Source organism: Lampris incognitus, chromosome 18, assembly GCF_029633865.1.
Source record: "Lampris incognitus isolate fLamInc1 chromosome 18, fLamInc1.hap2, whole genome shotgun sequence".
Taxonomy (NCBI): Eukaryota; Metazoa; Chordata; class Actinopteri; order Lampriformes; family Lampridae; genus Lampris; species Lampris incognitus.
The window spans coordinates 31,233,037-31,244,445 of record NC_079228.1 but is presented as its reverse complement, the minus strand read 5'-3'; the positions used below and the strand labels follow the sequence as shown (position 1 = coordinate 31,244,445).

General features: G+C 43.9%; 1 protein-coding gene across 1 annotated transcript; it reads right to left on the bottom strand.

Moving 5' to 3' along the window:
* Positions 1-287: 287 nt before the first annotated feature.
* Positions 288-8,434, bottom strand: fam8a1a (family with sequence similarity 8 member A1a). Its single transcript, XM_056298695.1, has 5 exons — positions 7,939-8,434; positions 5,290-5,410; positions 4,386-4,509; positions 2,549-2,688; positions 288-2,164 (listed from the first exon to the last, which is right to left on the bottom strand). Exons 1-5 carry the CDS (start codon positions 8,333-8,335, stop codon positions 2,020-2,022), a joined length of 927 nt encoding a protein of 308 aa, XP_056154670.1. The 5' UTR covers positions 8,336-8,434; the 3' UTR covers positions 288-2,019.
* Between the last annotated feature and the right edge of the window lie 2,975 nt (positions 8,435-11,409).

Genomic DNA, 11,409 nt, shown 5'->3' with positions numbered 1-11,409 from the left:
AGTACTGTTGGCACTGGAAGACCTAACTGAGAACCACTAACCTACTGGGACCCTACCTGTGCATGTGTATGGTGGTAACGCATCGGAAGACAGTCTGACTTTTTCAATGTGACAACTGATCACTGTTTAGGCATTTAGGTGCAATGTTTTTTGTCAGTCCACATCACTTCGTTACTACGCCAAAAAAAAAAAAAGTTGATGACAAAGGAACTGTTTCCTTCGAGTCAGTGAACGTCAGCTCGAAGGTTTCACAGAATTTTAGTATGGTACAAAATACAGATAAAAATCAAAATGCAAGCCATCGATTAACTTTGTTTTAATACTGCAGACCCAAGTACAACTCGGATTACTTTACCAGCATTGAATTCCTAAAAATGCAAAGGCCCTACGTTTAATACTAGATAACAGAAGTTTAACAATGTGCATAAGTGAAAACCTGACTCGAGAAGTGACAACCAGTCATGCATTTGGAGAAGGAAGAATGGCTTTCAGAAGTGGTGCCCTGAGACAAGGTTTACAATTTTGATTGCAGAAAAGAGGAACGGGGAGGACACAGACCAACAATGAACAAACGCCATGTGTCCATATTGTGTATGACTTGGGGGAAGAAAAAAAAATTCCTATGTAACCTGTCAGTGACCAGCTCTCCAAAGCAGGTCACAACGAAACATTTTCAAAATGTTAGCCAGGGGCAAGTTAGACCTGCAGGGTGTTTTTTCAGTTGGAGTGTTGAAGCATGATCAAAACTTCCAAAAACTAAAAACCTTTAGCTTTTGATTCACCATCATTAGCATACAAGCAAAACATCAAAGAAAACAAAAGATAACTCAAAATATATTACTCGTTGTATTTAACTTTACATTGAGACTCATAATATTAAGACAATATCACATATTAGATTAGAATTAAGATTCCCATATTGAGTGAAATAGTACTGGGATATCCCTGTGATATTGTCCAGCACCCTTTAGAGCTATATATACCGTATTTCCTGGACTATAAATCGCTGTTTCCTTTTACTCGTCAGGCTGGTTCTGCGACTTACATTCCAAAGCGACTTATACAATGTAATTTTGTCGGACGAATACACTGCATTTCAACTAAGGCCACTAGATGGCACTGCTTCATCTTGTGACTCAGTTGAAAATACTGTACCACCCATAGAAATTGAATGAGAGCAGAAAGAACGTTGAAATGTTTGAGTAGTTAGAAAGAAAATGGTGATTGTTCTTAATTGGGGTGCCACGGTGGCCCAGTGGTTAGCACTGTTGCCTCACAGCAAGAAGGTCCTGGGTTCGAACCCCAGGCCGTCCAAGGTCCTTTCTGTGTGGAGTTGGCATGTTCTCCCCATGTCTGTATAGGTTTCCTGCGGGTGCTGCGGTTTCCTCCCACCATCTTTATGGAAGTTTATACAGAAGTTTACCAGCTACAATAGTCACCGTTCTTTGCAATGGCAGCAGTTCAAATGGCCGCCGTGCCGCTGACCATCCTGCCATCTTGATTTGAGTTGGAATGTCCGTTCTACTGTCATTCAATTTCTATGGTACCATACACCAAAGCGACTTACATATGTTTTTTTTTCCTCACAACAACACGTTTTTTTGCTGGGTGCGACTAGCATTCCGGTGCAACTTGTAGTCCAGGAAATATGGTACTTTTGACCATTTCAAAAATAACAATACTTTTTACAACTTGATAGGAGTCGCTATAACAGTCAGATCAGTAATAAATGCAAAAGATCCAAAAGCTGCGAGGAATTCTGTCTTTACAAGCACTGTACAGGGCCTAAACCAGTATCAATCCAATCTTCCATGTGTAATTTGAGTCCACAAAAAAGTCTCTAAGGTCCAGTTTAGAATTGCGCTGATGCAACGTTCTCCCCAGTGCTCATTTAGAAATGATTGGTTTTCGTTAATCTCAAGACATTTAGTGCGAATGAGCATGTCACACTTTATTAACACACCCCACCAAGTGTAGTGGTTTCTGTGCCCTCCTCTGAACCAGCTGCAGTAGGATGTGTTATCTGGCCCCCCTACGCTGGACAACAATGGTTCCTGCCACAATGTCATAGACAGTCCTGTTGTGCTGGAAGAAGAGGAGGGTGATGAAGACCGGGAAGAGGAAGGCGATGGAGAAGTTCTTATTCAGCGCCCGCACTGTAGAACTATGGGAGCCGAGACAAAAGTTAGAAAAGCAAATATATTGGTCCCATGTATTGTAATCCATGTAGATTTCAGAAATGGCAGAATATTGTTGCAAATCCAATTTGGAAAACCCTTAAACAGAAAATTGCATTTCTATTATCAGGGATGTGACACCATCAAGTCTCCAATCATATAGACCGACTAGAAGATTATACATTTGAAATGTATTTTTTATTTTTACAATTCCATTTCCACTAACCTTACGGTGCCATTTTGTAGAATAACACACCCCTCACTGAATGGTGTTTTTAAATTAAAAGAAAAAAAATTACACAGGTTGGCAGCAACTAGATGTTTTATCACAGAACAGCCAGGTTCAGCTCTGGTTCTATGCATTCACTTACGCTGAAAGGGAGACATTTGACGCGGGGACCACCAGGACGCGGTTGGGTCGGACCAGGGTGGACGTGTCACATGTCACCACTCGCAGCCCGAGCAGAAACTTCCCTGGTGTGGCCCCGCCTGCACCCCAGATGCAGATAATCTGATTGGATAAAGGACAATAATAGCCCAGGTCAAACAACCAATCACAGAATACATATTTCCTGTATGCAAATGTACAGTTCCTGCAGCTACGAAAGCCCAGGAAAGCTCTTTAATGGCAAAATTTTGCATTTCCATTATTTGATACTCAGCAGAGATATTTACCACTTAATGCATTTATAGTTTGTTTCTAACAGTTTAGAATTTGAGAGCATTTCTACACCCATAACATAATCATATCACACAGAAGAAGAAAGAACAAATGAAAGAATAGTTGATTGAAATATTAATAATGTTAACACAAATGTGCAGGCACATTACTGAAAATGGGAGGTCCTATCCAATAGGACTGAGTAACCTAGGATCTCCCTTTTCTTCCTGAAAAGGTTTTCCCAAGGAGGTTTTTTTTTTAAATTGAAATTTGGGGGGGGGGGGGCACGGTGGTGCAGTGGTTAGCGCGGTGGTCGCCTCACAGCAAGAAGGTCCAAAGACATGAAGGTCAGCTGAATCGGCCACACTAAACTGTCCCTAGGTATGAATATGTGTGTGTGTGTGTGTCGGCCCTGTGATGGCCTGGCAGCCTGTCCAGGGTGTCTCCCCGCCTGCCACCCAATGACTGCTGGGATAGGCTCCAGCATCCCCGCAACCCTGAGAGCAGGATAAGCGGTTTGGATAATGGATGGATGGATGGATGGATGGATGGATGGATGGATGGATGGATGGATGGATGGATGGATGGATGGATGAAATTTAGGGTCTGAGGATTGGGAGTGCAGTAATTGTCATTTACTCTACCTGTTTTGATCAATTTAATGCAAATGTAATGCGGATAAAAAAACAGACTTGACTGTGATTTAGGGTTATACAAAAAAAATCTGACTTCATTTGACTTGACCGCTCTTACTTCGCTATTGGAAGACACTACATAACATTAATGACAATATCCATCAATGACACCGTTGTCTGACACGCAGTTTTACAAAGGTAAGCAGGTATGCTCCAAAGTTTGACAAAATGAGAACAAAAACATGGTCACTGAGGAAGACAGATGACACACATTATCCTGAAAGCAGGGATCGCTGCTGTTCCCCAAGCTTACTCCCTTCTGGGTAAAACAAACCGCCAATGTTTAAGTCTAACAACAGACCCAGAGCTTGACTTCATCTTCTGCAACTATGATGAAAAGATTGCATCACTCCTCTCAATGGGAAGAAAGGCAGCTTTGTCCTTTGTAAACAAGTGCAAGTGGTGGCAAGGCTTCTGGTAAGTGCAATGAGATTGGGGAATATGTATGGATAAAACGAGGAGTATGTTCTACACAGGAGTTGAGCAGCTGGAGTTAAAGTTGCCCTAATTTTGAATCCTTGACGGAGTTTGACCATAGCTCAAAGCAAAAACTAGTGCAGCACTTACTCATGGCTACCATGGTTCTTGGCAGACTTTTTGAAATACTCTAAGTTGCTGCCTGGATGAGGCCATTTTTACTGTCCGAACCAGACATGAAATTTTGAGGCAGCCTGTTGCTGCATTTCCACCATGCTATTTTTGCACAAATTTTGAAGTTGCAAATCAAAAATGATGACTATAAAAGTAGAAAAAATATCAAATACTTCCAAGATACTGCACAAAAAAAAAAATGTTTTGCAAAATTTTGGTGGGCTTTCAACTTGTGCTCAGACCATGCGACCTACAACCCACCTCATAGAAGCAGACTAGCACTCTGTAGACCAGAGCCACAACCATCATCTTCTGCAGGTCCTCCATGGACGTGTTCTCATCTATCTCCTCCACTATGAAGTGAGTGATGAATTTAGCAATGTCCCTTAAGAGACAAGAAAAGGAGAACACTTAAATTAAGATGAGGGTTCTGTGGATGGGTGAGAGAACATAGAACTAACAATGATACAATTCCTATATTAGATCATGAACGGGTCTTTATTTGTGTTCTTTTGGTTGGGGCCTTGTGTTATGTAAAGACAATATCTGCATAACTGACCGACTAAATCTATACCACAGGGAGTGCCAGTTGATAGCGGCTTAGACTGAAACCCAGCCATTCACAACACAAATGCTTTTTTTTTTACTCTTGGTATTTCTTGACATACAGTCCTCATACTTTATGTTCTGTTAATTCTTTCGGAATTTTATATGGGCATCCCTCCTAGCAAATTTTCTTGTAAACTTAGTTTGCAGATAACTTCTACTTGGAACTCATTTACACATCACGCTCATCATGGTCTAACGAAAGGTTCAAAACATCTGGGAAGTGGGGAAAACTAATGGGAACAGCACTTTCTTTACAGGCTGACCTGTGGGGGAAGGACGCACAATACTTGGGAATTTTCAACACACTGTTTCAGGCCGAGGACCTTGCCTTTATTTATTCATTAAGATTGTGCACAATACTTGAGAATTTTCAACACACTCTTTCAGGCCGATCACCTTGCCTTTATTTATTCATTAAGATTGTGCACAATACTTGAGAATTTTCAACACACTCTTTCAGGCCGATCACCTTGCCTTTATTTATTCATTAAGATTGAAGGTGATCAACTGGCCGAGCCTAAATTTTCTTTGACACTCCTCCAGAAACCCCGCTCACTTCATCCCGCTCAGATGCATGATCCACAACACGATGGTGGCTTTCACACAAAACAGGATAAAGAAGTCCACCGTCTCAGCTAGGAATCTGTGGAGGGGCGAGGGGATTGTGTATTCCCGTCCTGAGATGAAGAGAGATGAAGATAGAGAGAAAAGTTTACTGAGCATATTTTACTTGATAAGTATGGACTTTGCTGCTGTCGAATTGGGAGATTTGCAAAAATTAAACCGGACCATAGAACAAAACCTGCCAAGAGTTAAGTTATCCAACTGAAATAATGTACAAAGATTCACTATAAAATATCATCTTTATGCAAGCTCGATAATCCAGGGAAGAAAATCAACTGACTGCAGGTATCCCCACCCTTATATAAACAATACAGTTGCATAATAACTGAAACCAACGATCAGTTTCATATGCAAATAGGCATGGCCATTAACTAGTTTCAATGGCCATGTGTACTATTCACAGAGAATTTGGGAATGTTTGCAGTCAAAGCATTGTAAGATGGCGACAGATGTAGATGGCCTCTTTGACTCCCTGTTCAAACCAGCGTTCCTCCCTGTCAAAGATGTGCACATCCTCATCCTTGAAAGAGTGGCTACTGGCCTGTAGATGGTGTAGACTGTGGAGTCCTGGCCTGACGTGTTAGCTATTCTGTGTTGTGCCATCCTCTTGGCCAGGGTCTGTTTAGTGTCCTCGATGTACAAGTCACGGCAATCCTCCTGGCACTCAACAGCGTACACTCTATTGCTGTTTGTGCTGGGGGACCCGATCTTTGGGGTGGACCGATTTCTGGCACAGCGAACTGAGAAGCGATGATTGGAAAATACACGCCTCAACTTTTCCGACACTCCCGCCACATACGGAATCACCACTAGTTTACATTTAGTCAGCTGTTGTCCTTCTCCTCCTTTTGATCGGCTGGTGCACTGTTTGGGCGTCTTCCTGGCTTTCACAAATGCCCAATTAGGATAACCACACTTAACCAGGGTCTGTTTAGTGTCCGGCCGCTGTGTCGGTGGGGACATTGTCAGCTTGGTGACACAGCGTTCTGATGGTTGTTGGTTTGTGCTCCAGTGGATGATGAGAGTCAAACCCTAAGTACTGATCAGTATGTTTTGGTTTATGGTAAACATCAACAACCAAATGTCCCCCATCACCAACTGCAATTTCACAGTCGAAGAAGGGTCACCTGTCATTTTTCACACAGAGACGAGCTAATGTGTCAGGCCAGGACTCCAGTCTACATCCATCTACAGGCCAGTGGCCACTCTTTCAAGGATGAGGATGTGCACATCCTTGATAGGGAGGAAGGCTGGTTTGAACGGGGAGTCAAAGAGGCCCTCTATTTGAAGCGGCAACGACCATCCCTAAACCGAGGGTACATCTGTCACCATTTTACAATGCTGTGATTGGCCATTGAAACTCTAGTTAATGGTCACGGTAATTTGCATATGAAACTGATAGTCGTTTTTGGTCGTTATGCCACCATGTTGTTTATAAGGGTGGTGATACCTGCAGTCAGTTTAGACCGGAGAGGTCACTTAGATGAGTGATGAAACGTTTCTGTCAATAAACGTTGTGTCCAGATGAACTGATTCAACTTTCTTTGACAATAAGATATCATTAAGTTCATTAACATTTCCCCCCCGGAAAGTCCTGGATCAGACCTACTTCCTTCGAGACTCATGACCAAGCTTATGTTTGCCCAATCGGTTTTGCCTATAATGCCTTGGGTAAGTACAAGGGCAGATCTGGGCCAACCCTTACGTCTATCGTCTCCCCCAATTTCTGAGGCCAAAAATAAAATGAAAAATTGATGCCTTTTCTGTTTAGTGGTCAGGTCACACGGCAATAAAAATGTCATGATAACCTTATTGGTCTCAGATCAGCATTCCTATAATCCTTAAAAGAAACCTTAACAGTTATAGGCCCTTGAGTCTACGTAATTATATAAGCTTGCCTCGTACCTAGGCTGGCTGTCTGGAAATACAGTAACGACCACACAGTAACAAGGTAATATGGCTTTAAAATTCTCTATGACTTCAGACTCTCTCTCCTCTATGACTCCTCTTATCGTATTACATCCAAAGTCATTTGCATCAGTTTATCAGATCATGTCTCCTCCACTTTGCAATAATTCATATTACCTTTAAACGTCTTTCAGCGGTATCACATCAGGACGACATATGAGTCATGTTATATTGTAACAATTTTATAGTGGAATGAACGATGACAAGAACCTAAACACTCTCGCGACAGGATCTAAAGCAGAGTGTGTACTGTTTGAAAACTAGTTTGGGTTTACGTTGCCGGACAGCTCAATATAATAAATACCGGCTGGACTCTTCAACACGGTATTTTGGCATGTGTAAATAGCCATGGTGTCAAATTCAAAACTCCTTGAGGATTATCGAAGTAATCATATTTTCCATATCGCACTGCACTTTCCTCGCCAGACTGCACAATTATGTAAACTGCGATTATATTATAGCACAGACTCCACGTTTTAAAGAACCGGAATCGCCTTCCAACACTGATACCACTGCACCATCTGGACCCGAATCAAGATTATCTGCGGGCGCTACTGGGAATGCATACTATGATCCGGGTCTACAGCGCCAGACTATCGGATCTGAAGCCCACCTGCTTGCGGTGGGTTGCCGTTGTGCTGTGGCGTGTGTCTCCCGTCATTGTGCAAAGCCGAGGCCGCGGACGGAGTCTGCTCGGCCGGAGCGGCGCCCGTATTCGGGGTTGCAGGGAAGCTGAAGGGGTACGGGTAGGCGTACCAGCCCCGTGCGTCAAAGGCGTGTAGCCCAGCACCGGACGACGAAGCAGGTGTACACGGCGGCGGGGCGTTTGTCCACGCCTGGGGGAAGCCGCACCGCGGGGGGAAAGGCGGGGCTGACAGCGCCATCCAGCTCTGCCAGTTAGCATAGCCCCAGTAATACTGCCACATCCACTGCTGCAGCTTTCCGCAGTATTCGGTCATGGCGTTGTTCTCCGGTCGTTTCTCTTGGCCGTCGCTCGGTGCCTCGGCCATGTCTGACCCACTTCAAAAGCAGATCCGATTTCCCAGGTAAATCTGGTTGGACGTCTTCACTCCATCCGCGAAATCCGCAGCTTCCTTCCCTTCACTTTATCCATCGGCGTGGGCGGCGGAAAGGACGGCACCATGCCCGTTACACACACAGGGGGAACCGGAACCGCCGTATGAACTATGGAGTAATATACATACGTGACGATGTTTTGTTTGACCACAAACTGCCAGTTAAAATATTATAACCTAAACTTGTAATTATATAAAGAACATATATATATGTATATGAGTGGAAGAGTGTTGCTTGCGGAAACATGTAATAGTAAACCCCCGTCTTTAATAAATAGTACAGTCCAGTTAAAGGGGCGGTCTGTTTTTCACCCAAACGTTATATTTTTGATGTGTTCAATCAGTTTTTAGTTTTGCTGATTACATAAATAAAAAGTAGAATAAAAAAACAAGCCGTAAGACAATAGTGAAGAAAATGCAAACGATAATTAAATAGAATATTGTAAACTAGTAATAAGACACATTAGCCTCTAGCTAACGGGTCTGCCCCTTTAGCCGAGCGGTTAGTGATGTCGCCTTGTGGTGCAGTACACCCCGTATCGAATCCCGCACCGGGCAAGAAAATAACCGGTTACATTGGTGGCAGCGGTGGGATCCGGAAGTGTGCAGATCCTCAGAAGTCTCTTCGGAGCGCGGAATGACAAAGCACGAGGGCGCGCTTCCGGGGAGGATGACGACTGTAAACTACTAATAATACACATTAGTCCCTAGCTAACGAGTCTGACCCTTTAGCCGAGCGGTTAGTGATGTCGCCTTGTAGTGCAGCACACCCAGTATCGAGTCCCGCACCGGGCAAGAAAATACCCGGTTACAATATATTGAAAGTAAACGAAAAAATCTAAATAGAATTGATTAAATCAAAACACATAATTGTGTCAAACTCCCCTGTCGATATTAATTGATCAAAATGATTCACCTCTCTCGCTTTGGCGTACGGTAACAGTCTGAATCTTACACTGAGCAGAGCTGGTTTTGTGGCTCCTGACTGAATCTGTGGGGTTCCTGACGTTGTCTTGGATGGTCACAGATTACGCTCTCTTAACAAGTTTACTACCCAGCACATTTAAATTTGCTAAAGCTTACTCATTAACTGTATTCAACATTACCTAAATCTTTGCAATCGATGATACTACATTATAATTCTGCTACTTTGTGTATTTTGTGCATTTGACGCCTGTTGTGTGTCTGTCCGTCCTGGAAGAGGGATCCCTCCTCAGTTGCTCTTCCTAAAGTTTCTCCCAGTTCCCCCCCAACAAGGTTTTCTTGTGGAGTTTTTCCTCATTCGGGTCTAGGGCCCAAGGATAGAGGGTGTCATATGTCGTATACTGTCATATATTGTACTGGTTGTAAAGTCTTTCAGGACTACCTTGTGATTTTGTGCTAACTTACTTGTTTTGACTTGACCTACACATTCAACGATTTCAATGATATTCATTGATTTCAAAACGAGGTTATTTTTGCCATTTCCTGCAATGGTAATACACCTCTAGCCCACTGTTTCCTTGCTGTCTTGATACACACACACACACACACATACACACACACACACACACACACACACACACATACACACAACAACATTAGCAAAACAGAGATCAGCGTGGACTTCAGGAGACAACAGGAGGGTGGGTGTGCATGCTTCCAGCCACATGAGCACACTGGCCTTGGTCCCTTCATACGGACACTGTGACCATGACAGCACGCCAGCGACTATTCTTTCTACGGAGGCTGGGGAAATTTGGCACAGCCCCACGGACCCTTACAAACTTTTACTGATGCACTATTTAGAGCATCATGACTGGTTGCATCACCGCCTGGTACGGCAGCTGTTCTGCTCTCAATCACAAAGCCCTGCAGAGGGAAATGAAAATGGCAGAGTACACCACAGGCAGTGATGCCCACCACGCAAGACACTTATTCCTAGGAATGCCTGAAGAAGGCCAAAAAAATAATCAGGGACCCCAGCTGACCTGGACACAAACTGTTCTCTCTACTTCCATCTGACAAGAGGCGCCATCAAGACTTGGACCAACAGGTTTCGAGACTGCTTCTACCTCCAAGCCATAAGACTCTTTAACTGATCACTCAATCACAGATTAACCCTTAACCACTGAAAATGCACACTTTGGCAGCACGGTGGCCCAGTGGTTAGTGCCGCTGCCTCACAGTAAGAAGGTCCTGGGTTTGAACCTCGGGTTGTCCAACCGTGGGGGTCATCCCAGGTCGACCTCTGTGTGGCGTTTGCATGTTCTCCCCATGTCTGCGGTGGGTTTTCTTCATGTGCTCCGGTTTACCCCACCATCAAAAGAAACATGCATGTTAGGGTTAATACTCCTGTCTGTGCCCCTGACCAAGGCAATGGGAAAAGAACTGGAGTTGGTCCCCAGGCACAGCATGAAGGTGGCAGCCCACTGCTCCGAGCTACACAGATAACAGCTAGGATGGGTTAATTTGCAGTGAATGAATTTCTCCAAGGGGATTAATAAAGGAAACCTAACATAATTTAATTTCAATCCATTCATTATGGTTACTGTCCCCGACTGCACCATCTGCTATTTCCAGTTTACTGTTACAATGCACGTCACCTTACTATTGTTCAGTCACTCTCTGTAGCACACTCTCTCACTCACACTCTCTCTGGCACACTCTCTCACTCACACTGTAGCACACTCTCCGTACTCACACTCTCTGTAGCACACTCTCTCACTCACACTCTCTCTGTAGCACACTCTCTCACTCACACTGTAGCACACTCTCCGTACTCATACTCTCTGTAGCACACTCTCTTACTCACAATCTCTGTAGCACACTCTCTCACTCACACTGTAGCACACTCTCCGTACTCACACTCTCTGTAGCACACTCTCCGTACTCACACTCTCTGTAGCACACTCTCTCACTCACACTGTAGCACACTCTCCGTACTCACACTCTCTGTAGCACACTCTCTCACTCACACTGTAGCACACTCTCTTACTCACAATCTCTGTAGCACACTCACTCACATT